This window comes from Pelecanus crispus, chromosome Z, assembly GCF_030463565.1.
Source record: "Pelecanus crispus isolate bPelCri1 chromosome Z, bPelCri1.pri, whole genome shotgun sequence".
In the NCBI taxonomy this organism is placed as follows: domain Eukaryota; kingdom Metazoa; phylum Chordata; class Aves; order Pelecaniformes; family Pelecanidae; genus Pelecanus; species Pelecanus crispus.
In genome coordinates, this window is record NC_134676.1 from 32,757,573 (window position 1) to 32,784,530 (window position 26,958).

The following is a 26,958-nucleotide window of genomic DNA, read 5'->3' on the forward strand; positions in this document are numbered from 1 at the left end:
ACTTCAATTCTGGCAGCCTCGCCTACTTGCTTGTTTTGATACTCTTCAGTGGTGCTGCCCTTGTGCTTGTGAGCATTTGTATGACATGTACCTTTACAGTAATACTTTCTACCTGGGCAGCAATGTCTTGTCAGAAGGCAGCAGTCCCAATGGGTTTACGTCTATGCTACCAGTTGGTCTGTTTCCAATGATGCAGCCACCCTCACAGAGCATTTGCCACCATCCATGAGTCAGTATTGACGTAGAGTACTGGCTGCTTTTCTCATTCAACTATCTCTAGGGCCAACTTCTGCAAACTGGCTTGACTTGCCTTCTCCTTTGAATGTTTTGACAACTTGTGTAGGACTGTACACAGCAGCCTTCCACATCTGATGGTTTCCTACAACACAGCAGGATCCACTGGTAAACAGACCATACTGCTTTTCACCTTCCGCTAACTCATTGTATCATGGCTCTTCTTGTGCGTGAGTCACCTCCTTGAGTGACGCTCTGAAATTCATGCCTTCTGATGAATCCATGATCTCTTCAAGGATTCCTGGGTGGCTGGGGTTCCCCATCCAAGCCTGTTGCATGACCAATGCTACCCACTTACTCTATGCAGCGCCCTCTGAACATCCAGTACAGCACAGGCAATCATGGTGCCAAGAGGAGCTGTGCTTCTGTACCAACTTCTGAAGCAGCTCAGCCCCCCTCATACACTGCTAGTATCTCTTTCTCAATCATAGTGTAGAGGGCCTTGGATCCTCAACACCGCCAGCTCCAAAACCCTAAAGGCTGACCTTGTATTTCTCCAGGAGTTTTCTGCCAGAGACTCCAGTTGAGGCTGTGCTCCCTGGCTGCAGTGTAGAGTACATTTCTCACAGCTGGTCTCATACGGATAGGCCCAAGGGCTACTGCACAAACTATCTCCTCTTTGATCTGTTCAAAGGCCTGTTGCTGCTCAGGGCCCCACTCAAAATAGTTCTTCTTTAGAATCACTCAATAGAGAGGTCTCACAAGCTGACTGTAACCTGGCATGCACATGCATTCTCCAGTAATCCACAATGCCTAGACAAGCCTGTGTTCCTTTCTTGTTAGCTGGTGGGAACATAGTTATTATCTTACTGATTGCAGCTCCAGGGGTGTGACAACATCCATGTTGCTGTTTCAGTCCCAAGTACTGGATCTCTTGTGCAGGTGCTTTGACCTTGCTTTGGTTTTATGGCAAAAGCAGCTTTCCCAATGACCTGGATTATTCTTTTCCCCTTCTCAAATGCTTCCTCTGCTGTGTTGCCCCATACAATGATGTCATCCATGTATGGCAGGTGTTCAGGGGCTTCACCCTGTTCCCGTGCAGTTGGTACCAGTCAAAGACTGATAGGTAGGTAGGGCTGGGCTTCCAGCCCTGAGGCAGTCAGTTCCAGGTGTATTGGACACCCCGCCACACAAAAGCAAACTGTGGCCCACACTCTGCTGCCAAAGGGATAAAGAAAAATGCTTTGGTAATATCAGCTGTGGCATACTGCTTGGCTGCCTTTGGCTCCCATTCATATCGGAATTCTAGCTTGTCCCACATGCCAGCATTCAATGGCGGCATCACTTCGTTCAGGCAGTGATAGTCCACTGTTAATCTCCACCCTCTGTCAGACTTTTGCACTGGCCTTATGGGACTATTTAAGTGTTATTAAGTCTTGCTTATCAGTCCTTGGCTCTCCAATAGATGAATCAACTTATGGATGGTAACCAGGAAGTCTTGGTTGGTGCGATACTGCCACTGGTGCACCATCATGGTAGCAACAAGCACTTGCTGTTCTTTGTCATGCAGGAACCCTACAATGGAGAGGCCGGGCAAGGTAGACAGTTGTTTAATCTTCTTTGTGTCCACTGTGGCCACACCAAAGAGCCACCAGTACCTTCTTGGGTCCTTGAAATACCCTCTTCTGAGGTAGTCTATGCCAAGGATACATGGAGATTCCAGGCCACCACAATAGGATGCTTCTGCCATTTGTTCCCTGTTAGGCTCACCTCAACCTCCAACACAGACAACTGCTGGCATCCCCCTGTCACTCCACAAATCCAGACGGCTCCTGCCCCCTCCTACCCTGATGGCATTACAGTACACTGTGTTTACAAGTCTCCACCAAAGCCCTATACCGTCGTGGATCCAGTGTGCCAGGCCATGAAATCCATACAGTACATGAGAGTTTGTTATCCCCTTCCTCCACCTAGCCAGAAGCAGGGACCCTTTACTCCTGGTTGTAGTATTCACTCTCTGACTCCCGTGGTGTCAGACCAGAAATCCCTTCACCAAGCTCAGACGGAGAGGCATTTTCAGCCATTATTCTGTGTCTGGGGGACTGCTGGTTGCTTTCCACTGTCTTGGCAGCAGCTGGTGCAGCAGCCTTCTCGATTGGTCCTTCCTTAGCAGCTGTCTTCCTCTGCAGTGCACGTACCTGGGCTTTTAGCTTCGAGGTGAGTGCACTGTCCCTCTTCCTTGTGTCCTAGCCCAGCCACACAGGAAGAACCATGTGGTGTGCACCTGGGGCTCCCTTTCTTTCTGGCAGGGGGAGGCTGACTCCATAGGGCACCCCTGACAACCAAGACACTGCCTGTGGGGATGAGAGTGGAGTCCTTGAAACACCCTGGAACTGGCAAGACAGTCTCTCCACAGTTGATGTCTCAAGGTGTGGCCAGTCTATCACCACCAGTGAGTTGGCATATGGCACTGATGCATTTTCCACAGACCTCCTCTCACATGGCCCATGTGTACTGGATGTCATGCAGATCTGTGGAGGCCTGTCTATTGTCCAGGTCACTGTAGACCACTGCCACCACTGCTAATTCTCTTAGATACTGAACACCTTCCACAGCAGGGGTTCAATTGCCTCAGTAATTGCCAAGAACACCCTTGAGAGAACACCTCACACTCAACAGGAACCATGTCCAGAGGCTGCAGATTTTCAACTCTCTTCTGATTTCTTTGTTGATTCCCTGGTCCATAGCAAGGGATCCCAGCTGCTGGGCTTCCCTACCCTCAATTCCTGACTATCCCCTCCAGCAATCCAGCATTTCAGCAAGTGGGTAGCAATATGATTGCCTGGCTGGCGGCCGAAATTCATAATGGTTTCTGCCTCTTGGATTACTTCTATCACTTCCTCCTCATGTTTCCTTGCCAAAGGACCAGCTTCCTGATCGGACCCTTCCTCCTCCTCCTCCTCCTCCTCCTCCTCCTTTACTAATCAATGGTACAGTTCTGTTGACCTCCACTACCAGTGCTTCCTTTTTACGACTGTGGCAATCACCATGGTTGAGGCTTGGGTCCCTGTCTCAACCATGGTGTCCTTAGAAACAGAGGCCCACTTTCACCTGCTGCTGTGATGGTGCTACACAGAGGCCCAACAGGCACAGGTCAAGCCCCAAAACAGTGCTAGGAGTTACTGGGACTCACTGGGGTAGGCAAAGCACCCTTCCATCAAGTGGTGTGTCAATTCAATGGGATTGCATGCCTGTTTAGGTGTAAAATCCCAGGTTATAGGAGGTGATAAGAGCCCTGGGCACCTGCCCAAACCCTCCTACAAGCCCTGTCATCCAGGGGTCAGCTGCCTTGGGGCATGTTTCTCCGTCAGCTCAACAACAAGTTGTTTACTCTTATGCCAGGACCAAACCATGTTCCACATGCTCAACAAGAAGACAACAATGTTAGATAATAGGATCAAACATCTTACATAAGGATGAACAAAAAACTCAGGAGCCCACACAACAGAGCTGGACACATCAACCCCAGAGGAGAAGAGGGATGTGTAATCCCTTGTTCTTTCTGCAAGGTAGCTCATGCAGCACAGGAATGGCCTCACAGCCAGGGCTGTATGCCAGTCCAGGCATGTGGCTATTGCTTTTATCAGAATGTTTCCAAGCACAGCAAAATACATTGACAAGCAGCACAGCAAACAGCAAGTGTAAAAGCAGCCATTAAAAAGCCCTAGACTAATACACAGTAAAGCAGCAAGCTCTCTGACACACACAGGAGCCTGCCAATTAACAAATTAACATGCTCAGATCAAAACTGTCATTACCTCAAGCCCCATGCTGGGTGCTAAAAAGGGTTGTGATGGGTTGACCTGGCCAATGGCCAAATGCTCACACTGCTCACTCACTCCATTCTCCCATGGGACAAGGAGAAAATCGAAGGTGAGAAGACTCATCGATTGTGAGCATGACAGTTTAATAGGGAAAACAAAAGTCACATGCACAAGCAAAGCAAGAAGAGGAATTCATTCATTACTCCGCACAGCCAGGCAGATGCCCAGCCACTTCCTGGAAAGCAGGGCCTCAGGACATGTAATAGTTGCTTGGGGAAAAAAATGCCATAACCATGACCTTCCCTGCTTTGTCCCTCTTTCCCTGAGCTTTTATTCCTGAGCATGCCATTATATGTCATAAAATATCCCTTTGGTCAGTTTGGGTCAGCTGTCCTGGCTGTGTCTGTCCCAACCTCTTGCCCACCCCCAGCCTACTCCTTGAGAGGGAAACGGGGGGCAGGGCAGGACACTTGGAAAGAGAAAGCCTTGACACTGTGCAAGCACGGTTCAGCTATAGCCAAAACATCCCTGTGTTATCAACACTGCTTCAGCCACACAACGAAAGCATAGGACAATATGGGCTGTAATGGAGAAAGTTAATTGACTCCATCCCAGCCAGACCCAGAACAATCACCCTTTGAGCGAGTCCCCTTTCTGCACTCTCACTCTCTGTAAAGTAAAGAAAGACCTTTAAGATGGTACCCATGATCCATGAGGGAAGCAGGGAATAATGAAAGCTTGTCACAGATGAGGATACACAACGTAGTTTCTCTCTAGGTGAATCCCAGCTGCTGAATCAACTCTCCTTTCTCCACATCCCACACAAAGCTCTTCCCCACACGAGTGTTGACACTTACAGTTCTATGACGTTCTCCTTTTGCATTTAAATAAGCTTTGATTGCAGCCAAACCTGCATACTCTCCTTGGGCTCCACTGCAAGAGGAACACAAACCCTATTACACAAGTACACAAACCAGAAAGTGCTAGCTCTACTGAAACTTCAAATTGTCCAGCCCTAATTCTTCTCAATGGTTTTAGGCGACTGTCAGCAAATTAAAAGCAGCATATCCCATGGATTAAATTACAAATGGGCAAGCATTAATTAACAGCTCTTGCCTTTTCTGCAAACAGTAAATGAAAAAAGTTATGCCATTTTATGTGCTTACACTATGATGTTAAATCCTTTTGGTGACTAAGTTGATCACCATTTCTGCACCTAGCAAGGGGACTATGTGCTTGACTAGAGATGCAAACTAATACTGACATGCATAGTAAAATGTATGCAGTGAAATGTAAGAACTCCTTCAGTGACATCCTAAGTGTAGAGTAAGTCGTTGCTACTCATTTTGTATTAAAACTACTAACAGACATAAACAGGCTGCAGCAGTACTCATTTAGCTCTGCTTTATATATTTCAGTGAGCATGCAGATCCTAGGCATCCTTCAGTCAAACCTAGTATTAGCTAGTGCATCAAATACCAGTTTCAACAGTTATATAGTTGCCAGGTCATACAGCTTATTGCTATTTCAAATCTTTAATTTTAGCTTATGGGAGGATATCAGTAACATCACCATTTTAAGCAAGCAATGGTGAAGAAACCAGCCTTCATAGTGAGCAAAACATGGGAAAAAAGATTAAGAGGATAGAAAAGACCCAATCATTAAACTTTTAGAAGAGACAAGACAAAATAAGGTTCTGCAGTTTTGAAAAAACAAATCTTGTTTTCATAACCTTGCATTCAAGGCTTTGCTTTGTCAAATTTAATCTTAGAAACTTGCTTCTATTTTTGGCTTCCACATTTTCTTTAGAGACAAGTTTTTTGAATCATGTTAAGGAGCAAATGTTCAGAAACAATTTCCTACCTGTTTGGTTGGAAGGAGATTTTGTCATAACCAGTAATCTCACATAGGTCCTTCTCTAAATCCTTGAAAAGCTGCTGATACCCTTGAGCTTGATCCAAGGGCACAAAAGGGTGGATGTTGGCAAATTCTTTCCACGAAATAGGCTATTAAAAAAAAAAAAAAGTAAATAAAGCATGTGCTGTAACAAAAAATTCTGCAGACAGCTCTGTTTTGTTGTTAAACTCTATAAAGGAAAGAAGCTGCCCTGTGCTCAAATAAAAATCAAACATTTCTTGTGCAGTAAGACAAGTTCCCAACCGCATTGTAGGATGTGGCCTGGGCAAACAGAGAGCTTTGGCTGGAACTCAGTTAAAAAAAGAGAGTTTATGACCTTTGGAAGAAGGGGCAGGCAACTCAGGAGGACTACAAGAATCTTGTGAGGTTATGCAGGGAGAAAATTAGAAGGGCCAAAGCCCAGCTAGAACTTAATCTGGCTACTCCCATAAAAGACAATAAAAACTGTTTCTATAAATACATTAGCAACAAAAGGAGGGCTAAGGAGAATCTCCATCCTTTACTGGATACAGGGAGAAACAGTCACAAAGGGTGAGGAAAAGATGAGGTACTTAATGCCTTCTTTGCCTCAGTCTTCAATAGTAGGACCAGTTGTTCTCCAGGTACGCAGCCCCCTGAACTGGAAGACAGGAACGGGGAGCAGAATGAAGCCCTCATAATCCAAGGGGAAATGGTTAGTGACGGCTTAGAAATACACACAAGTCTATGGAGCCAGGTGAGATCCACCCAAGGACAGTGAGGGAGCTGGCAGAAGTGCTCACCAAGCCACCTTCAATCCTTTATCAGCAGTCCTGGCTAACCAGGGAGGTCCCAGTTGACTGGAGAAGGGCCAGAAGGAGGATCTGGGTAACTACAGGCCTGTCAGTCCGACCTTGGTGCCAGGGAAGGTTATGGGGCAGATCATCCTGAATGCCATCATGCAGCACATACAGGACAAACAGGTGACCAGGCCCAGTCAGCATGGGTTTATGAAAGACAGGTCCTCCTTGACTAACTTGATCTCCTTCTATGACAAGATGACCTGCATAGTGGATGAGGGACAAGCTGTGGATGTTGTTTACCTGGACTTTAGTAAAGCCTTTGATGCCATTTCCCCCAGGATCTCCTGGAGAAACTGGCAGCTCATGGCTTGGACGGGTGTAGTCTTTGCTGGATAAAAAAACTGGCTGGATAGCCAGGCCCAAAGTGTTCTGGTGAATGGAGTTCAATCCAGTTGGCGGCCGGTCACAAGTGATGTTCCCCACGGCTCAGTACTGGGGCCAATTCTGTTTAATATCTTTATCAATGATCTGGATGAGGGGATTGAAAGCACCCTCAGTAAGTTTGCAGATGACACCAAGTTGGGTGGGAGTGTCAATCTGCTGGAGGGTAGGATGGCCCTGCAGAGGGACCTGGACAGGCTGGACCGACGGGCCGAGGCCAGCTGTATGAGGTTCAACAAGGCCAAGTGCCAGGTCCTGCACGTGGGTCACAACAACCCCACAGGCTTGGGGAAGAGTGGCTGGAAAGCTGCCTGGCTGAAAAGCACCTGGGGGTGTTGGTCGACAGCCGGCTGAACATGAGCCAGCAGTGTGCCCAGGTGGCCAAGAAGGCCAACAGCATCCTGGCTTGTATCAGGAATAGTGTGGCCAGCAGGAGCAGGGAGGTGATTGTGATTGTCCCCCTGTACTCAGCATCGGTGAGGCCGCACCTGGAATACTGTGTCCAGTTTTGGGCTCCTCAATACAAGAAAGGCATTGAGGTGCTGGAGCATGTCCAGAGAAGGGCAACGAAGCTGGTGAAGGGTCTGGAGCACAGGTCTTATGAGGAGCGGCTGAGGGAACTGGGGTTGTTTAGTGTGGAGAAGAGGAGGCTGAGGGGAGACCTTATGGCTCTCTACAACTACCTGAAAGGAGGTTGTAGTGAGGTGGGTGTCAGTCTCTCCTCCCAAGTAACAAGCAATAGTACAAGAGGAAATGGCCTCAAGTTGTGCCAGGAGAGGTTTAGGTTGGTTATTAGGAAAAATTTCTTCACCAAAAGGGCTGTCAAGCATTGGAACAGAGTGCCCAGGGAAGTGGTTGAGTCACCACCCCTGGAGGTATTTAAAAGAGGTGTAGGTATGGAGCTTAGGGACATGGTTTAGTGGTGGAATTGGCAGTATTAGGTTAACGGTTGAATTCAATGATCGTAAAGGTCTTTTCCAACCTAAATGATTCTATGATTTCCAGTAACATTTGTTTTTAACATTCAGAAGATGCTTAAAAATCCTTAGTTTCTCCTTCTAGGTCATCTACCCTTATGTAGAGCTGTGAGATCACAGGGCAAACAGAGAGGAGTCATGTGGAATAGTACATAACACTTAGTTTGTTTCACACAGTTTTGTTGCTATCCATTTTAGTTAGAAGGGAATATACAAGACAGAAAACAGCGAAGGAAGAAGACATAGAGAAGGCAGTGAGAAAAAGGGGACAAAGTGTGTGTGGGGGCTAGATGATCTCTAAAGGTCCCTTCCAACCCAAAGCATTCTACGATTCTATGAAAGGAAACCTAGTGAAAGATCAAAGCAAGAAGTCAACAGGGAGAGAAAAGAGGAAGCTCATTCAGAGTCAAAAAGTCATTTGGTATCCAAACAGCCTAGTTAAGGCTCTGCTTCATTTGCTACGATCTAGAAAAATGAAGGTATCTGGGGACTCCAGCTCCTCACCTGGGGAAAAGGAGTGCTCTCCTAAGAAACAGCGAACTGACAAAGAAGCATGAATTGCCAGTCCCACCTGACTCTTTCCGTATTTCTGAGGATTTGATTGTAAGATTTGTAAAGCAGATAGAAGTTAGGTACTGCAACACCACATGAGGGAACAGGACTGTGATACCTAATTCCAAAAATTATTTTAATTATTTTTTTCAGAATGGAGTCTTCAAAGCCACTCACTCTCCTGTTGTTGCACTCCTACTGTGCTTTTTGGAGCTTTTTTCCTAGCAGAAAAAGGACCTGATGACTTTACCTACTTCTGAAACTGCCTCCTCAGTTGGACTACTAGACCAAAAGCAATCTTTACCCATCTACAATCACACTGGCTAGATAGTTTGCTCATGTGGGTCTCAAGTAAGACAGTATTATTGCAACTTACTGTAAGTTCAGCTGAACTATTAAGCTTCATCGTGCAGGACCCCTAAAAATACAAACACATTTGTTAGTATTTATTGAAATATACAAATAAGTATGTAAGTACCTATTTTTTTCTCTTTTTGGTAAATACCTACCAAAGGAATCATGCTGTGAACAAGGGAAATATCTTTGTTTTCTAATCTTTTCATGTACCGCACGATATTTGTCTCAGAGTGATAGCTGGAGAACACAAAATGTGGTGTTAAGGCAAGCAGATTAGCTACACCAGATGGTTGATCTGTGCTCTAACATAGTAAAAGCCATAAAAAAAGAATTAAGACTGAGGATAATTTTTAATATATACTGGATACTTCTTTCCAAATCAGTACTTTATGCTTGCTAATAGCAATGTGGATGAAAAATGCCTATCATCACTCACTCAGAAATGCTATCAGTAAATATGGAGTATAAGGGCTCTAGTAAGTCTGCTGATACTTGGTCTTTGTACTGCTGATACTCTTCCTTGTACTGTACTACTCCTTGTACTGCTGATACTACTAGCTTGTACAATGTAGCAGATTAATGGAAAAGCACACCCCCTATGTAACCATGACTATTGTTTTGCTCATTTAAAACGTGAAAGGTATCTAAAAATGCTACTAAATAGATTATTTCAGAGTAACTGTGACTGTGTGAATACAGCTACAAAACCATCCTCAACTGACTTCAGTACTACATTTGAAAAGAGATACTTTCAGATTGCATTAAAACATGAGATATACAGCCATTTCACAAACCTGTTGAAAACCTGATGTGTCAAGAATTTGGAAGTTCTCTTAAATGGGGTGCTAAGGATGCCTTTGGTTTCCTCGCCCATACTCTCAGCAATTAGCTCCTTTGACACAAAGAAACGTGGAGTCAAATATTTTCATAGAAATATCTCTTTTCACAGTCAATTTCATCAGAACTAGCTTATACCACCAGCTTGCCTCAAGATTTAATGAGCACTTTAGGTAAAAAAAAAAACTTTATTAGCATACGTACCTGTAGATATCTAGCATGACATCATTATATTAAAACTGGGTACAGATGTCTCAGTAGTCCTCATCTTGGAAGTATTGCTGCTAATCACTAATGACATGCAACAAAAATTCCAGTGGGAGAGAAATAATTGAGCACCATGGCCTAACCCTCACAAAGCAAGTAAAACCTTAAACGCGGGGTGTCCAAGCTGACCGACAGGACTAAGTGTCACAATCAGAAAATGACATTACTTGGTTACATAAAACATTGTTATCTCATACTGCCTCTTTCTTTAAAAGAGGATCTGAAATTCTCAGTATTTAACAAATGGTCATCATATAGACACCCACTGTCTCAAGAGCAGTTTTGCTTTTCACTAAACTTCTGAAACATTCAGATAATTTAACCTGTATGATCTATTGTCTACTTACAGCTGAAGACTCGCAACCAAAAATCCATAATATGTCATCTAGGTCTTTCTCATTTACAGTTTCATCGAGTGATATTCCAAGCTATGGATAAAAGCAACAGCAATTACTCAAAGCTCTTAACTCCAGAGGCATAGTATATTTATTCTGGTCGAGAAAAAATATTCCAGAAACACAGGAGGGAAAAAAAGAAAAAAAATCAACCTACCCAAAAATATGTAAATGTCACTTCATTTTACGTAATAGATAAATAAATTCATTTTATTTACATAAAATTTTCCAATTCCTACCTTTCCCCTGCTAAACCATCCAATCCAGATGGCTTACAAGCTTCTAGACTTGTGACCTCACTTCTAATGTTTCTACGCGTTTTCCATTTAATAGGAAAATTGCCCATTTTGCTAGACCACCCCCTCCCCCTATCCCATTTTACAGAACATGTTAGACATTGTCAAAAGTCTTTAGTGCCTACAAAAATGTGGTTTAGAGTTCAATCTGTCTTTAAACATTGCCACAGGACCTGAATTCTGGAGGTCACCTTGCATTTTCTCAGTAAGTTTTAGAGTCCTTCCACTCTAGCCCTTAGTGGCATATTTAACATGAAACAATTAGATAATCTTTTTAAATAGGCATAAAAAGAAAATACAATGATTAATTCTGTAAGTTCAGTACATCACTTAACAATGTCATTCTTTATATTATCTTTATAATTGACTGATATATCTGAGCAAATTACAAGCCATCTTAAATAATTTTATTCTGTTTAGCACATGTAATGTCTAGAAACTTAATGCAGAAAAAATCAAGCTACAAAATTTTGGAAAGGTTTAGGGAGTTGCTTACTCTGCCATCACTATAAATCCGAAAATTTATCTTTCTCAGAGCTGCCCTGTCCAAAACCTCTTTGACTGAGCATCCACATGTGATCGTCAAGGTATCAAAGAACAGATCATGATGTAGTTTATGACCAGCTCGCCTGAGACCTATAAAAAACAGTAAGTTAATTCTATTAGCTGCCTACTGTATTGCTTGCTTACACATGACTTGCGTAACTACACTATTAATCTTGTAAGTAAATGCTTTTACATAGTAAAGCAAAATATTCCCCTTGTGTATAGAGCAGCAAAATCACTAGCTTTTTGGTGAAATGTCACTGTGCATGAAATGCATCTGAATCAGATTCAGACCTAATTAATAATGCAGACTGAGTCTAGGGAAGATCCTTCTGATGCATCAAATTTGTAATATATACAGTAGCAGAATTGGTATATGAATGTAATAAGGACAAAATCACAAGACTGGAAAGCAAAATTTTATTATATAAGTGGATATTAACCATCATGGAGCTTGCCATAACAAACTTTAGAGTCTTAGTGCTTTTCACAGCAGCAAAAGGTCTTCCAGCTAAGCTGGCAAATAAAGCACGGATAATTGTGGCAATCATTCCTCAATTCTCAGCATTCCAGTTCTGCATAGCTCCTTCTGACAGCGATGATAGTCATGCCAGTGAAGAAAACCTAGCAGACCACATAGTCCAGCTGCAATCATTATTTTCTGCTACAGATTCTGTGCTTTCAGACAGCTGTTAAACTTTGGGATTTCAGTGTTCATAGCAGGTATGATACTCCACCCAACTTAACTGAAATATTCCTATTTCTTTAATCTCATTTATTACTTATTTTTGCTATGTTATTAATAGTCTGTGCAGATTTCTGTGTGTAAACTAGGATGGTCCAGTAAGTGAAGTACAGAGCTTGCAACTGGAAAACAGCATTTGAATCTCACTATCTAGAGACTTCTGTTAGTTTCCCAAGGAAACAAAGTAATGCTTGCAAGCTAATACCACAGATACCTAATTCTTAGATGTCATTATCAGAAGTACACAAAAACATTAGCTATGAAATTTGTTTTAAAATGTTCTCTCTAGAGTTGAGAGAACAAACATCAGTTGGCAAAAAAACCCCATAAGTTTATTTAAGAAGATGTATTATTTAAGAAGGTGTAAGGATTTAAGAACAGTTTCTGCAAACATTAAATACTCACCTTCAGCCAAGATTAGAGTAGCATTGTGTACGCGTCTTGCAATATGCCTTAATCCATCAGACCCATGGTATACAGCAAACATGGCTGCCATGTTAGCCAGAAGAGCCTAGGATCCAAATACAGTTTAGGACATCATTATTATCATTATTGTTATTGTTGTTGTTGTTGTTGCTGCTGCTGCTGTTGTTGTTGTTGTTATTGTTATTGTTGTGGTGGTGGTGGTGGTGGTGTTACTGTTATTGTTATTATCAAAGACTATGTCATGTTAGTCTAGTGGAAATTTTCTTTAGCACCCAAGGACAACCACATACCCTTAGCTGATGTTATACTTGATTATATGTTGCCTACAAAATGAAATGCGGGAAAGGCAAAATACTTTTATGAAACTGTAAGCACTGATTATGAATTCAATGCCCTTTGAAATGTAACTGTGTCAGCAATTAACATGAATTTAAATTCAACTACTGCAACAAAGATGTTCAAAGACTCTCAAGTAAAGCTAGTGTCACAGAAATACTCATTGTTTAAGATTGGTATAAAACATTTATGGAATATCTCATGAATACTAAGTAATTGAGCTCAGTTTAGTATTAATAATCCCTCCTCAAAATCTGGAACAACTTTAACAGCATGAGCAAAGCATTGATAGAAGCAGAAAAAATTTTGAACTTGTCTGGCTGAAGGTCTGTGGAGGCATGCTGAAGATAACTATTTTTGATAATTACTTACTTAATCATGGCATTTTCCTATAAAGATAGCTCTTTGGCAACGTCATATTTTTCCATCAAACCACATAGACAAAAATATAAGTTGTGACAATTTGAACAAGTAGTTTTAGAATTTAAAAATGGATTTTCTTTGCCTTGAGTGAGAAATTTCAGATCATTAGAATTCCCTTCTGTTTTATTAAGAAATCTGTGTCATTCATAACAAACACAGCACTGCTCAGTGGCTTTCACCCTATGAGACACATGGACTCATGACACTGCATGAATTCAGGGCTAAAGTATTTACTGAAGTAAATAGATACTAATATGCCCTTTTCAAGCAGGGTTCCTTTTTTCAAAGGACTCAAAACAAATGCACAGACACCAGAATATTTCAATGTTCTTAATTTTTCTAGTAAAAACTCTGAAAGTAAAGCTAATTCAAATTACTGTGATGTTAGAACTATAATCTTATGGCTTAACTTCTTCCTTTCTACTGCTGAAAATAAAGCATGAAAAGTTACCTGTGCTGTGCAGATGTTGCTGGTAGCTTTATCCCTCCTGATATGCTGCTCTCGTGTTTGCAAAGCAAGCCGGTACACTTCCTTTCCGTTTGCATCTCTATGTCACAAGTGAAAATGTTGCTTCTGTTACTTTAAAATTACAGTAATTTAAGACATTGGGTTCTATGTGTGCTAACCTGAAACTAGTTATGTGTCCTCAGAGACAGAAAGGTGCTGGGGAGAATAAAGCGTAAGTCAGGACAGCTGTGATATCAAGCAGAGAGTGAGACTAAAGTCTCTAGATTTCTATTTACATCATTACTGACAAATGTGTCTGGTCAGGTAGAGCACACTGAATTTTCTAAGCATACTACACCAAAACTTGGTATTTGCCTTAAAATGCCACAAATTATTGCAACTATTTTAACTGAATAGTAATCCACAACTTAATTTGAATAAACACTAAGGCAGCAGCATCTTTTCTAATGATGTCAAGTAAGAGCATGTTGAGTTTGTATATAAAGATAACCCTTCCAACAGCTTTGTATGAGATAACTGAAATGGCTCTGGTCAATCCATCCTTTAAGAGTTCCTTTTGTAGGGTTCCTAACATGTTAAAAGTGGAGAATTAAGACCCAATCTAATATCCTTTAAAACTATGAAAACTTTCAGAACAGCCACAAAATGAAAGGGACAAACTATGTATACATATATATATATGTACATATGTGGGGGTTTGAATAGCTAGACTACTTGCCCCAAGTACTTGCATACCAGTTATATGATATTTAAATCATTTTTACTCTAGCAGTTGTTTGGGGATTTTGACTATATAGCATAGTTTATCATCAGTCCATCCAGAGGAACCTTGATAGACTGGAGAAATGGGCTGACAGGAACCTCATGAAGTTCAACAGGGGAAAGAGCAAAGTGCTGCACCTGGTGAAGAACCCCACGCACCAGTACATGCTGGGGGCCACCCAGCTGGAAAGCAGCTTGACAGAAAAGACCTTGGGGGTCCTGGCGGACACCAAGTTGAACATAAGCCAGCAATGTGCCCATGCAGCAAAGAAGGTGAATGGTATCCTGGGCTGCATTAGGCAAAGCTGTGCCAGCAAGTCAAGGGAGGTGATCCCTGCCCTCTCCTCAGCACTGGTGAGGTCACACCTGGAATACTGTGTCCTGTTCTGGGCTCCTCAGAACAAGAGAGATACAGAGGTACTGGAGAGAGTCCACTGAAGGGCCACAAAGATGTTGAAGGGGCTGAGAAAGCTTGGATGGTTCAGCTTGGAGAAGGCTTAGGGGGGACTTCATCAATGTATATAAATACCTGAAGGGAGGGTGCAAAGAGGATGGAACCAGGCTTTTGTCAGCAGTGCCCAGTGATAGGACCAGAGCCAGTGGGTGCAGACTGAAACACAGGAGGTTCCTCCAGAACATGAAGAAACACTTATTCACTATAAGGGTGACTGAACCCTAGCACAGGTTGCCCAGAGAAACTGTGGAGTCTCCTTCCTTGGAGATCTTCAAAAGACATCTGCACATGGTCCTGGGCTACTGGCTAGAGCCAGGTCACTCTGCTAGAGCAGGTCACCCTGCTTGAGCAGGGGGGTTGGACCAGATGACCTCCAGAGATCCCTTCCAACCTCAATCATTCTGTGATTCTGTGATCAAAAACTTAAAAAAAATCCATAGCAGGAAGGTGCATTGAGAAAGTACCATAGCTTTTTCCATTTTAACATTTTCTTTTCCAAATTTCTTGAGATGCAGAAAGATGAAAGCAGATTAAAAATATTAAACTAGGCGTAGTCACAGAGTAGCAGTAGCGTGACCTTGATAAATAGAATTACTGTTCTTTTGTAAAAGATTGTACCAGACTTCTGATCAAAATCTGAATTGGGGATCAGATTTCAGAACTATGAGTAAAGCCTATGGATACCCTTAGAATAAGCAAGATGATTAAAAATATATTTGAAGGAGTATTACTATACAAATGAAATATTTCTAAGCTTATTGATAACTGTTAATGTCATTAGTTATTTTGGTTACTGAAGTACTTCTGAATAGCTTCTGTGCCAAAGATATACAGTCTTTCCAGTGACAATTACTTTGCATTTCTACTATTCCCAGTTAGACACCTTGTCAAAATTCAAAATATGTCACAAATAACAAGAATTAGAGTAAGTTTTTGCACACTACTTCTCTGCTTTGTTTAAGCTTGACTAAAATTTGAACTAGATTAAGTTCCTTCTTGATTATTTGGGAGATTCATTGAATTTTCTACTTCTTCCCATTTATGTTTTTAATGACTGGATGTCAGAGAAAAAGGTATAACAGTACAGAATAAGAAGACTAAGTTTGCTTGCAAAGCCTCATGCCAGCACAATTAATGCTCTCTGCTGTTTCGATTATCTCTTCATTACACATTGCAGCAATCACTATAGATAGTTCACAGCTTCATTCCACAGAAATGCCATTCTTTGAGCTTGCTTCCTAAATATTGAAGGCAACTTTTATTCTCCCAGTTTTAAAGAAAAGATGTGTTCAGTACAACACCATGGTCAGCTGTTATTCATAAAAGCTGCACAAGACAGTCACAGTGTGTTTCATTTTGATTTTCGCTGAAGACACTAACGGCAAAGGGAGCCCTTACCTTGTAACACCCACCATTCTGCCCGGCATCATTCTCACTAGATTTTCCTTGACAGCAAAGAATGCCGCATGGGGTCCCCCGTAGCAGAGCGGCACGCCAAACCTCTGGGAGTTACCCAGGACAACATCTACCCCAAACTCTCCAGGAGGCTTCAGGATACAGAGAGCCAGAAGATCAGCAGCGCAGCAGGAGAGAGTCTGAGAACAGACATGCACAGAGCAGTCAGCCTCTTTTCTGAGGGAACGGGAGCTAAGTTTGAATAAGATACAGCTTCAAACAGTTCCATCCATCCACCTCATCACAGAGCTGAGGTGCAATGGTTGTAATGGCTGTAATGGTTATCAGTTGCATGGAACTGAAGAGTAATACTTTAGACAGTATGTCATGTAACACTTAGTTTCCATAACTATGTCTCTTTGATGCATCAGGTTGAAATCTGTGAGACCAATAAAATTTACTTTACCCCATTCTGATGAGCTCTTTCAACAAGTTCAGAGAAGTCTTCTACCTTCCCTTCAGTGTCTGGATACTGAAATAATACTCCACTGACATCCTTTCCACTGAAATCCATCTCATGGGGTAATTTGAGCTCAGTAATAACACCTGTATAACTGGAAAACAAAAACATGCAGAAGACAACATATTCAAACCACTTCCTGCCTTGGAGTGATACTTAATATGATGTTTTCATGGATGCATATATGACTTTTTTCTTTAACATACAGAGAGTTGAACCAGCTTTGCAGTGCTAAACATTGAGAAAATTTCATGTCATGGTATATAGTACTGAAGAATAACTGCATTTGATATCATCATCAGAAACATGGAGCAAAGCAGAGCAGAGGATACAGAAGCTACTTGATATCAACATTTTGCTGCTTTAGCATGTTTATCTTTGAGAACCAAATGACATTTTTAGAACATGGTTACTCTAAACTGTAAATGTAAAATGGATTTAGCTTTCATTAAAAGAGAAGTTTTTCTATCTAGGGGAATTAATTTCCTAGTTAAAAAAATGACCAGACTGAATTCAGTGACCCAAATGTATATATTTACACAAACAGCGTAAGGGGAAATTAAATATTTTCTTTTTATCAGACATTTAGTCTCTTTTTAAACATCTTTAATTACTTTGCAGTTGTATTTGAATGGAAAAATAGAAGCAATGCCAAATGTTAACCTATTTCTGCTTCTATTTTACAAAGAAAGCATAATCCTATATTCCAGAAATGTTAGGTATATGGTGAAGAGGTGTGGATGAAAAATGATTCGGTGTAAGGGAAAAGATATGGTGGAACGTGGAGAGAAACATTACTTTGCTCTAGTTTGGACCACTGCTATAGTTTGAGGATGGCATCGAGCATCTACATAGAACTTCCTTCTTTTGTTGTGCCTGTTAAAAAGAAAAGGAAAAAAAGAAGAGTTACATATCAAGAATATATTGTTTTCCATGGAAATAAAATTAATTGGTTTTCTAAATATGAATTTTCCTAAGCTAAAAGGCAGTTGTAAATTTTGGTTATCATAATCAAATGAAGTGTAAGATTGAATGAAGGTTCTGGTCCATTTAAAATAAGAAAGTTCATTTCAGACACTCAGATGAGATTCATATGTGACAAAAATTAAAACAGGCTATGAAACAGAACAAGAAGCCAACTTAAGAAGCTGCAGGAATGCCTCCATACACACATACTCTTTCAAAGGAATACAACTGTGCTCTTTTAATACAGATTTTCAGTGTTGCCCTGGATAACCAAACATGAGCCATCATAGTAGTAAAATGGAGACTAAGACAATTGCCTAGTTTTCTCTGGTAAACGTGATTTCATGTCAGACTTTCATGTCAGATGCTTTGAACAACTAAACAGTTGCAACAAAGTCTCTGCTGTGTAATCTCCTTCCAGATATACAGTCGTCCAGTGACCTTCAATCATCTCTCAGATTTCGTTTGATTTGCAGATCCCTTTCAAACGCCCCTACAGTACAGATCCCTGAAAGTAAGTTTGGATATACCAGTAAGAGTTTCACTTTTAGCAACTTAGGACTGATGTACTTCACTGGTTTTTAAAGGTCCTTTTAATCACTAGTGGAAGAAAACAATTCTTAAATTCAGTGTTCATGGACACAAGAGATTCATGCCACAGAGTGTTAGGTTATGCGATAAAAGCTCCTCTGCACCCCCCCAGAAAGGCAATGGCAGGCGGGGGAGCCCAAAGGGCACCCTGTCCCTGCTGCTTCCAGGCCCATCACAGGAGTTGTCAGGCCATCAGGCTATGTTCACAAGCACAGAGAAGCACAGAGGCCCCAAGGCAGGTGGGAACTCAAATTAATTCATTAATGCAGGCAGACACACTGTCTGGGCCCCACCTGGGAGGCAGACATTATGGGATACAGGGGAAGAGCATTTTGGGATTGCAAAGGCTTATTATGAGATGTTTAGGGGAAAAGTGATACACCTAAGTGATTCCGGGAGGAAAAAGTGTAGGAAAGTAGAGTGGTAAGGGGTAAACAGGGCCAGTCATACATAAATACTTGCTGGTCACCCAACTAGTGCAGTCTCTCCTCTCTTCTTGTTAAATTAATTTCTGATTCTTTTCATCAGTGATGGGACTCTATATTCTGGGAGGGGGTTGGGTGTATATGGCTGTCTGGGTGCCAGCAACTGCAGTCAGACCATGGAGGATCCACATGTTCATGGCGCAGCAACTGGAGTGACCAGAGTGAGTGGACTTCAGTGCCAGGAACTGGAGCAGCACCTCAGCCATAGGGGCCTGTGTGTCTGTGGTGGTAGCGGCTGGAGCAGGTGTGTGTCTAGGTTCCAGCAGCTGGGCTGGTACCATGGGCAGGGCAACTAGACTCTCTCCAGTATGTCCATATATCTCTTGTACTGGGGAGCCCAGAACTGGACACAGTACTCCAGGGTGTGGCCTCACCAGTGCTGAGGAGAGGGCAAGGATCGCCTCCATTGACCTGTTGGCAGCACCCCTCCTAATGCAGACCAGGGTATCATTTGCCGCCTTTGCCACCAGAGCACACTGCTGGCTCGTTTTCAACTTGGTCTCCCCCAGGACCCCCAAAGACCTTTTCTGCAAAGCTGTTTTCCAGCCTGCCAGCCCCCATCATGTACTTCATATACCTGGGGTTGTCCCTCCCCAGGTGCAGCACTTTGCACTTCCTCTTGTTCAGCTTCATGAGGTTCCTGTCAGACCATTTCTCCAGCTTGCCAAGGTCCCTCTGGATGGCAGCACAACACTTTGGTGGATCAGCTGATCCTCCCAGTTTTGCATCATCAGCAAGCTTGCTGAAGATATACTCTGCCCTATCATCCAGATCATTAATTGGACCCAGTGTTGCCTCTGGGGTATGCCATTAATAACTGGCCTCCAACTAGATTTCATGTCACTGATTACCACCCTCTGTGCCCAGCCATTCAGCCAGTTTTCAATCCACCTCACTCTCACCTCATCCAGCCCATCCTTCTTCAGCTTCTCTGTGAGGATTTAAGGCAGACTGTCAAGGTAGACGATACCCACTGCTCTCCCCTCATCTACCAAGCCAGCCACTTAACTGTAGAAAGTTATCAGGTTGGTCAAGCATGACTTCCCCTGTGTGAACCCATGCTGGTGTCTCCTGATCACCTTCTTGCCCTTCATAAGCCTGGAAATGGTTTCCAGGACTAGCAGTTGTTCCATTGTCTTCGAGCAATCAAGGTGAGGCTGACTGGCTGGTAGTTCCCTGCATCCTCATTCCTGCCCTTCCTGAAGACAGGAGTGACATTTGTTTTCCTCCAGTGCTGAGGCACCTCTCCCAGTCACCATGATTGTTCAGAGATAATGGAGAGTGGCCTCGCAATGACATCAGGTGGCTCCCTCAGCACTTGTGGGCACATCACATCAGGGCCCACAGGCTTGTGTATGTCCAATTTGCTTATGGGTTCTCTAACCTGACCCTCTTCCACCAAGGGTAAGTCTTCCTTGCTCTAGACCTTCCCCTGGTCTCTGGGTCCTTAGGTTTCTTAAGGCCTTAGATGTCTGAGTTAAACATTGACATCAACACTGGGAATTTCTCTGGGGGCTTAACAACATGGACTATAGTTTTTTAGTGATTTGCTCACAGTGAAAAGGCCACTCTCAATTTCAAGCCATGCCCCTATCCATACCTACACAGGAGAGATGCCTTTCAAACTCCAAAATTCCTTAGTGCTGTGATTTAACCATACATTTAAACACAGTACCTGTGACATAATTGCATGGCTTCTGCAGCAGCTGTCCCCTCATCCAGCAAAGATGCGTTGGCCACATCCATTCCTGTGATATCACACACCATAGTCTGGTAATTTAGCAAGCTCTCCAGCCTGCCCTGGGAGACCTCAGGTTGGTAAGGAGTATACTGGGTAACCCTGTAAGAAAAGAGTTATGAGTTTGGGTCTAGGAAAATAAATGTGTAACAGAATTATGCCAATATGTAACTGAACCATGTCAAAGGAAAAATACATTGTAAAACATAATTCACTAACATGAAAGTTTGTTAGAGAACAGTTATTTTTAGAGGGCTGTAATTTATTACTGTCCTGGAAGCCTGAGAATATTTTCTCTTCTGGTATTGACTTGGCTTTTTTACAGGAGAAGAATTCTATTTCTCCATTTTGAAAAGAGAAATTACTTTTAAAACAGAGGTGTGAGTGCATCTCGGGGAAGGGAGAGGGGAAGTAGGTGGGAGAATTGTGTGGAGAGAAGCGTGGGAGAATTGAGTCAAGTGACAACAACCAAATGAGAATGCTTAGTTCAATCATATCTAGGCATCACCATTATCTTTTAATACTGTTTCTGAAGCCCTTCACTTGCCAAGTCTTCTCCACTCTTCTGGGAGGAAAGGCACTCGGCATTCCAAGCTCAGAAATACACAACTTCTTGTGAAATGACAGTTTCCGTATATGTTAGTGAAGGGAAGTGAGACCAATGTGAGTTTTATCTGTTGTCATTTGGAGAACAAAACAGTAGAGGCAACATAAGTGATTCTTTAGAAAAAGTCCAGAAAAACAAAGCAGCATGGGTCCAGGGATGAGAGGCAAGAACAGAGATCAGACTCTCTTCTCCCTGCTGGAAATTTGGGTACTGGATTCCATGGTGGTTCAGAACACACTTTACGCTAGTTTGAATTCAGAGTAGTGGCAAGAAACAGGTGAGAAGTGGGAACACTCATGGCCTCTGTTTTCTAGCAATGGAAGAAAACAACAGTTTGTTTCCTGAAAGAGCAGTAGTAAGCCCTAGACTTTTGAAAAATTCTTATGGGTGAAGGTATAATCTTTAAAGAGACACTAAAGTATTTGGAAGCTCAAGTCATGTAAAGTCCATAGAAGGTGAGCAACAAAGATTTTTAAAGAGCAAGCTGCAGAACCTGTGGTATAGAGCAAGATGAAAGGAGCAGTAAAATAGTAATGCAAGACAGAAAGTAGGAAAAAAGTCCTCAAGAAGAGAATGGAAGAGCTAGAAAGGACATAGTAAGTGAACTCAAAGCGTAATATATGATGCTAATATATTTAGTGTCTATTTAAATTATACACTGCTCAATTTTCTCACATATACTATTCAGTACAGTGATGGAAAGCAACAGAATCATAGAATCATAGAATCGTTTAGGTTGGAAAAGACCTTTAAGATCATCCAGTCCAACCATTAACCTACACTACCAAATCCACACTGAGCCAATCAAGGGTAGACTAGACTAAACCATGTCCCCAAGTGCCATATCTACCCATTTTTTGAATGCCTCCAGGGATGGTGACTCCACCACCTCTCTGGGCAGCCTGTTCCAATGCTTGACTACCCCTTCCGTGAAGAAATTTCTCCTAATTTCCAGCCTAAACCTCCCCTGGTGCAGCTTGAGCCCATTTCCTCTCGTCCTATTGCTAACTACATGGGAGAAGCTATATATCAAATTAGATAAATACTGATTTTCCTCCATATTGAAGGTTTTTCCTGCTTCTTAGACAAGTCTAACACTAAACTACTTATCATCATATATTTGACTGCATAGTTCACAAGTGAAACCATGTCCTGGGCTGCATGCAACATTGCTCACCTCCATAGCAATATTTTTTTTTTTTTCTCCATGGCTGCTAACCCCAGTTTTCAGTTTGTCAGATAAACTTTCAATCTGGGAGAATAAAGATTTGTTTTCTGAATGGTCCCCCTGCCCACTCATTTCTCACCAATAACAAGAGTTATTCCCAACTCCTTTGCATGAACAATGAGTTTTCCTGCTTAATAAAAGAAACTCTCTGTACTTGAAGTTACCAATCTTACTTTCTCATTTTATTTCAGTTAAAGACCCTTTTTTTGCATTATAACTTGCAGGAGGAACTAGAATTAGACCAATAATAATTAAAGCATTGAGATTAATTGAAATTAATTAGAGAAATACTACTCAGTGCAAGAGAAGAAAAACAAAATCAAACGTGTACATTTAACAGAAGTGAGATTTTAATTAAAGTTTAGTATACTGGCTTTATTGTTCACTTCAACAAAAACATTGTTTCATTAAACCATTACTAATTAGGGACTGATGCAATATGAGAAAGGGGAAAAAAAAGAAAAATCTGTAGTAGAGAAGCAATACTTCACTTTAAACTTGGCTGCAAATTTTGCTAAAGGACATTAAAATTGTAGCTGTTCATGTGGTGCAAAATTCTCTATTTTGTTTTCAAAGACAAAGCATCTTTCTTAAGATGTGAGCAATGTCCACAACTCCTTACTTGATGAGAAAGTCCCTTCCCTAAGATTTTATCTTATATTAGAGATAGACTTTGCAATGAATGCTTCAAAGCAGACCACTCAAATCAGCTACTCAGAAACCTATTAAAAAAGCCTCAAGAATTTCCACTCATAGTTTACACTCAAATGAGTTTTTTAAAATGAAGTTTTTATATTGTGCAAAATAAATAAATCAATGTATCTTAAACTGCTACTAGGTAGCTGCTAATTTGATGGTTCCCTTGAATAACCTCAATCCTACCCCACATAGTTGTGAGAGTACACTACACTACACTACAAAACAGAATTAATGAAGCTTTGTGATTTTGATGTTATGCTTTTGAATGGTAAAAACAGTTGAAGTAAAACCAACCAGTTTTGGAAAGGATGGAAAAAATTCAACCAAGAAATCCTGAATTCCAGTAAAATTACTGCAAATTATGGTGCATGAAGTTTAACAGTTGTACAGGTAAAGACACCTTTTATGACATAAAAACATTTATTTAAACACTTCTCTTTTTTTTTTTGGAAGGTTGTTTGGCACTGTATAAGCATCTACTTCTCCAGAATTTCTTCAAATAAAATAGTTGGCTTTAGTCTGCACTCTGACTTCTGCCTGAATCTATACTACATGTTAAGTGACTGTTTAAAGTAATTTAAAAGCAAACCCTTTAAAAGTGAAAGTAATTTCTAAAGTAAACTTTTACATAAATCAAATCTCTAAAAAGCACACTAAACTGCCTCTCATTCAAAGATCCCCTCTCTTCTGCTTGGGTTTGTTCAAGTGCCTCAAACTGCCTCTTATTCAATCAAACTGGAGGAAAATATGATCTCCAGTCAGCGTCTGTTCTGACCAAAAGTACTTCTGCAGACAAATGCTCCCAAGCTAATTAGGGCAGACCAGTCATGACACAAATGAAACCTTCCATGAGAAGTGTGTGGCATCTTTCTTGAGCCAGTGTCTGGTCTTCAGGAGTTTGGTAGTAAGTGGCTTCAGTTTTTGTAGCTTTTATAACTCTTTGCTTTAGTTTAGTGTTTCACCCTTTACCTCATCCTACTTTCAGAAATACTTGTATGAATACCAACTTCAAGATACTGATGAAGGTTTTAAAAGAAAACCTGGCACCAAAACAAGAAGTATCTACGAAGTATGCTTTCAGCCAAAAGCTAGGCCACTCATCAAAATATCTGGGTTATGAAAGAGCAGAAGCTTTTGTACTTGGGAGTTGGGTTTGTTCTAGGTTTAGCAACAAAACAGACTATACATTAACTGCAACATTAACAGTTATGGCTTCTTTATACTAAAGTTAGCTCTTGCTTCCATGCAAAGATTCAGAAAACTCCACTATCAAGCATTATTTACAAGTGTACAGTCAGTAAGATCTAAGACTAAGCCTAATTTATTTCTTAATATACAGTAAGTTCCAGCAAAACAGTTCACCATCTATCTTCCTTAGTGATTTTTTCTATACTTGGACTGAATGTCTGGAAAGTTAATGTATTCATAATCAAGACAATACTTTTATCTTGTTATAAATTATGTTCTTGCAGTTTTAGACATCTGAAAGATAATCTCATGCAATGGCAGAGCTAGAATTTATTTGGATTTCCAATTATACAGAGTATTCTTTTTGAGATCTGACAATTAATAAGATGAAATGAACTTAAAGTAAGGACAGACCACTAGTAGAATTTAAAACCAACATACACGAGCCACAGAAAAAAGACAATTCATACACCTGACAACAATGGAAAACAAAGACTGAAGTTCAGTCATGAATATGTGAAAATTTTAAATTATCTGACTCTTATGGACTGGATATCACTGTTAAGGCCAAAAGTGAAACAAAACAAACCATCTGTACTTAATTTAAATATGCACATATACAAATATTGCAGTGTAGAAAGATATTAGAGTAAAGCTGTAGAACTAGGAGCCATACAACTGCAAGCAGTTCCATCCAGCCTGTAAAATTCCCAAATGCTGTATTGTATATAGAGTTCCAGCTGCATCACTTGGCATTTTATGCATCTTTGAAGAGCAGTTATAAGGGTGTTCCTAAAACAGTATCTTACCCATGGGTTTGAGAAAGCTGGATAGTCTTATGATAGGGCATGGAGACGTGCCAGTTTCCACTCAAAGCATAAACACTGAATTTACTGCCAATTTGGCATGCTTTGTAGTTGCTTGTGCAGCTTTCTGTATCCGGTCTACAAGTAAAAACCAGCTGCGTAATGCTTACCTCAGATTTCTGCAGTTATTTTCAGAATGCAATGTGTAAGTGCTGAGTGCTACTAGCTAGTAAGTTTAAAAAGATACACTACCGATGTAAAGACTGCAGGTGTCCTTGGTACAGGTACTTTATTCCTACATACTTAATGTCTAGGGGCAAAGGAATCAAGTGACCTGTACTTTGGAGACCTCTGCATCATGCTCCGTTGTATGGTATTAGTGTGACTTTAAAGGCCTTCTTGATTTTCAAGGCCTGTTAGGTATTTTTATCCATTTAAGCCCCCAAAATAAAACTACACTGTTTTGACATATATGTTAATAAGAAGCCTATCTCTAAGCTGATTTCTGAAACCAAATATTCTTCACATCTTCAGTTATTCACTTATGTTCATGGCAGGGCACAGAATTAATTTGGTATGCAACTAGGGAAATGCCACTCAGCACACTGGGTGTGAAAAAAATTAATTAATATGTTAATATGGTGTACAGTAGAATAAGGACTATGCATCCCTACCAGCAGACAGATGACATACATTTGTCAGGTATTCATACATTTGAAGGGTCTATGCTGACAGTCACATAATTGGTGGTATGCCTCAAAATAAATCCTTCTGCCTGCATTTCAGAGTTGAGACGTTCTAAGGATAAACTAAGTTACCCATTGGCCTGCTATTTATTTTTTTGGAATAAACCAGCTAATATTTTTGCTAATATCAACTAAGTAGTGTATGGAAAATACTTCTAAGACTTCACCCCATGTTAGCATGGAATTGTTAGTCACATTGCTAAGAACAAGAAAGTGTTCAGTCAGTAACCAAGCAGTCAGTAACCAAGAACAAACAGAAATCAAGTATGAAAAGTAAGGGATACTTATCCTCTACCTTCTGTGACTAAGCCAAATCCCTCACGTAGGAGACTGGAATTTTAACTGCAGCATTTCAGGTTCACAACAGAAACCTCTCTGCTTGTTCTCTAACTTTCAATAAAAGCTTTCTTTGGATAAAAAGTTATCTGAAAAATATCTACCCCAAGTGTTTTGAAATAGCTTCTTTCATGAATACAGAAGTAGTTAAAATGGGATTTAGACTTAAAAGAAAAGGACACCTATGCTTTTCTAAAGCTACCAGTACACGAAATTCCTGAATGCTGACTTCCCAGGCACTTGCTAGTGCATAGTTTTGGTCAGACAGTTTTATCTCACAGTAATAAAGCTATTCAGCTTTCCTTGTGAACAGAGATATTATAGATCATTGTCCAAACACTTCAAAAGGTTCAATCTGTGATTTGGGAAGACTTTTGTGGTCATCTTCTAAAGAAAGCAGTGTGGGTCAGTAGTCTCATTTTCAGCCAAAAAAACATTTTGTTCTAAACAGTTTCCTCCTGAAATCTACCCCTTTGATTCCTACCTCCTCCTAGCAAGTCCAAGCATCCTAAATACTGTGAAGTCCTTCACTTTTGTGTTCAGACTTCCATGAACAATTTTTTATAAACTTACATTGCATTCCAATGCAAGCCTTGCTCTAATGAATGCCAAGCAATGAGAAGCTACGAGTCAT

General features: G+C 41.2%; 1 protein-coding gene across 1 annotated transcript in view; it reads right to left on the bottom strand.

The window, feature by feature from the left end:
- GLDC (glycine decarboxylase) overlaps positions 1 to 26,958 on the bottom strand; it is a 52,926-nt gene that overhangs the window by 14,345 nt on the left and 11,623 nt on the right. The window contains exons 4-16 of the mRNA XM_075726461.1: positions 20,652 to 20,816; positions 17,733 to 17,810; positions 16,881 to 17,028; positions 16,418 to 16,614; positions 13,786 to 13,882; positions 12,555 to 12,660; positions 11,355 to 11,494; positions 10,515 to 10,595; positions 9,858 to 9,955; positions 9,216 to 9,300; positions 9,083 to 9,124; positions 5,922 to 6,064; positions 4,916 to 4,991 (exon numbers count right to left, since the gene is read on the bottom strand). Coding sequence (XP_075582576.1) covers positions 4,916 to 4,991; positions 5,922 to 6,064; positions 9,083 to 9,124; positions 9,216 to 9,300; positions 9,858 to 9,955; positions 10,515 to 10,595; positions 11,355 to 11,494; positions 12,555 to 12,660; positions 13,786 to 13,882; positions 16,418 to 16,614; positions 16,881 to 17,028; positions 17,733 to 17,810; positions 20,652 to 20,816 — 1,456 coding nt within the window. The remainder of the gene's footprint in view (positions 1 to 4,915; positions 4,992 to 5,921; positions 6,065 to 9,082; positions 9,125 to 9,215; positions 9,301 to 9,857; positions 9,956 to 10,514; positions 10,596 to 11,354; positions 11,495 to 12,554; positions 12,661 to 13,785; positions 13,883 to 16,417; positions 16,615 to 16,880; positions 17,029 to 17,732; positions 17,811 to 20,651; positions 20,817 to 26,958) is intronic.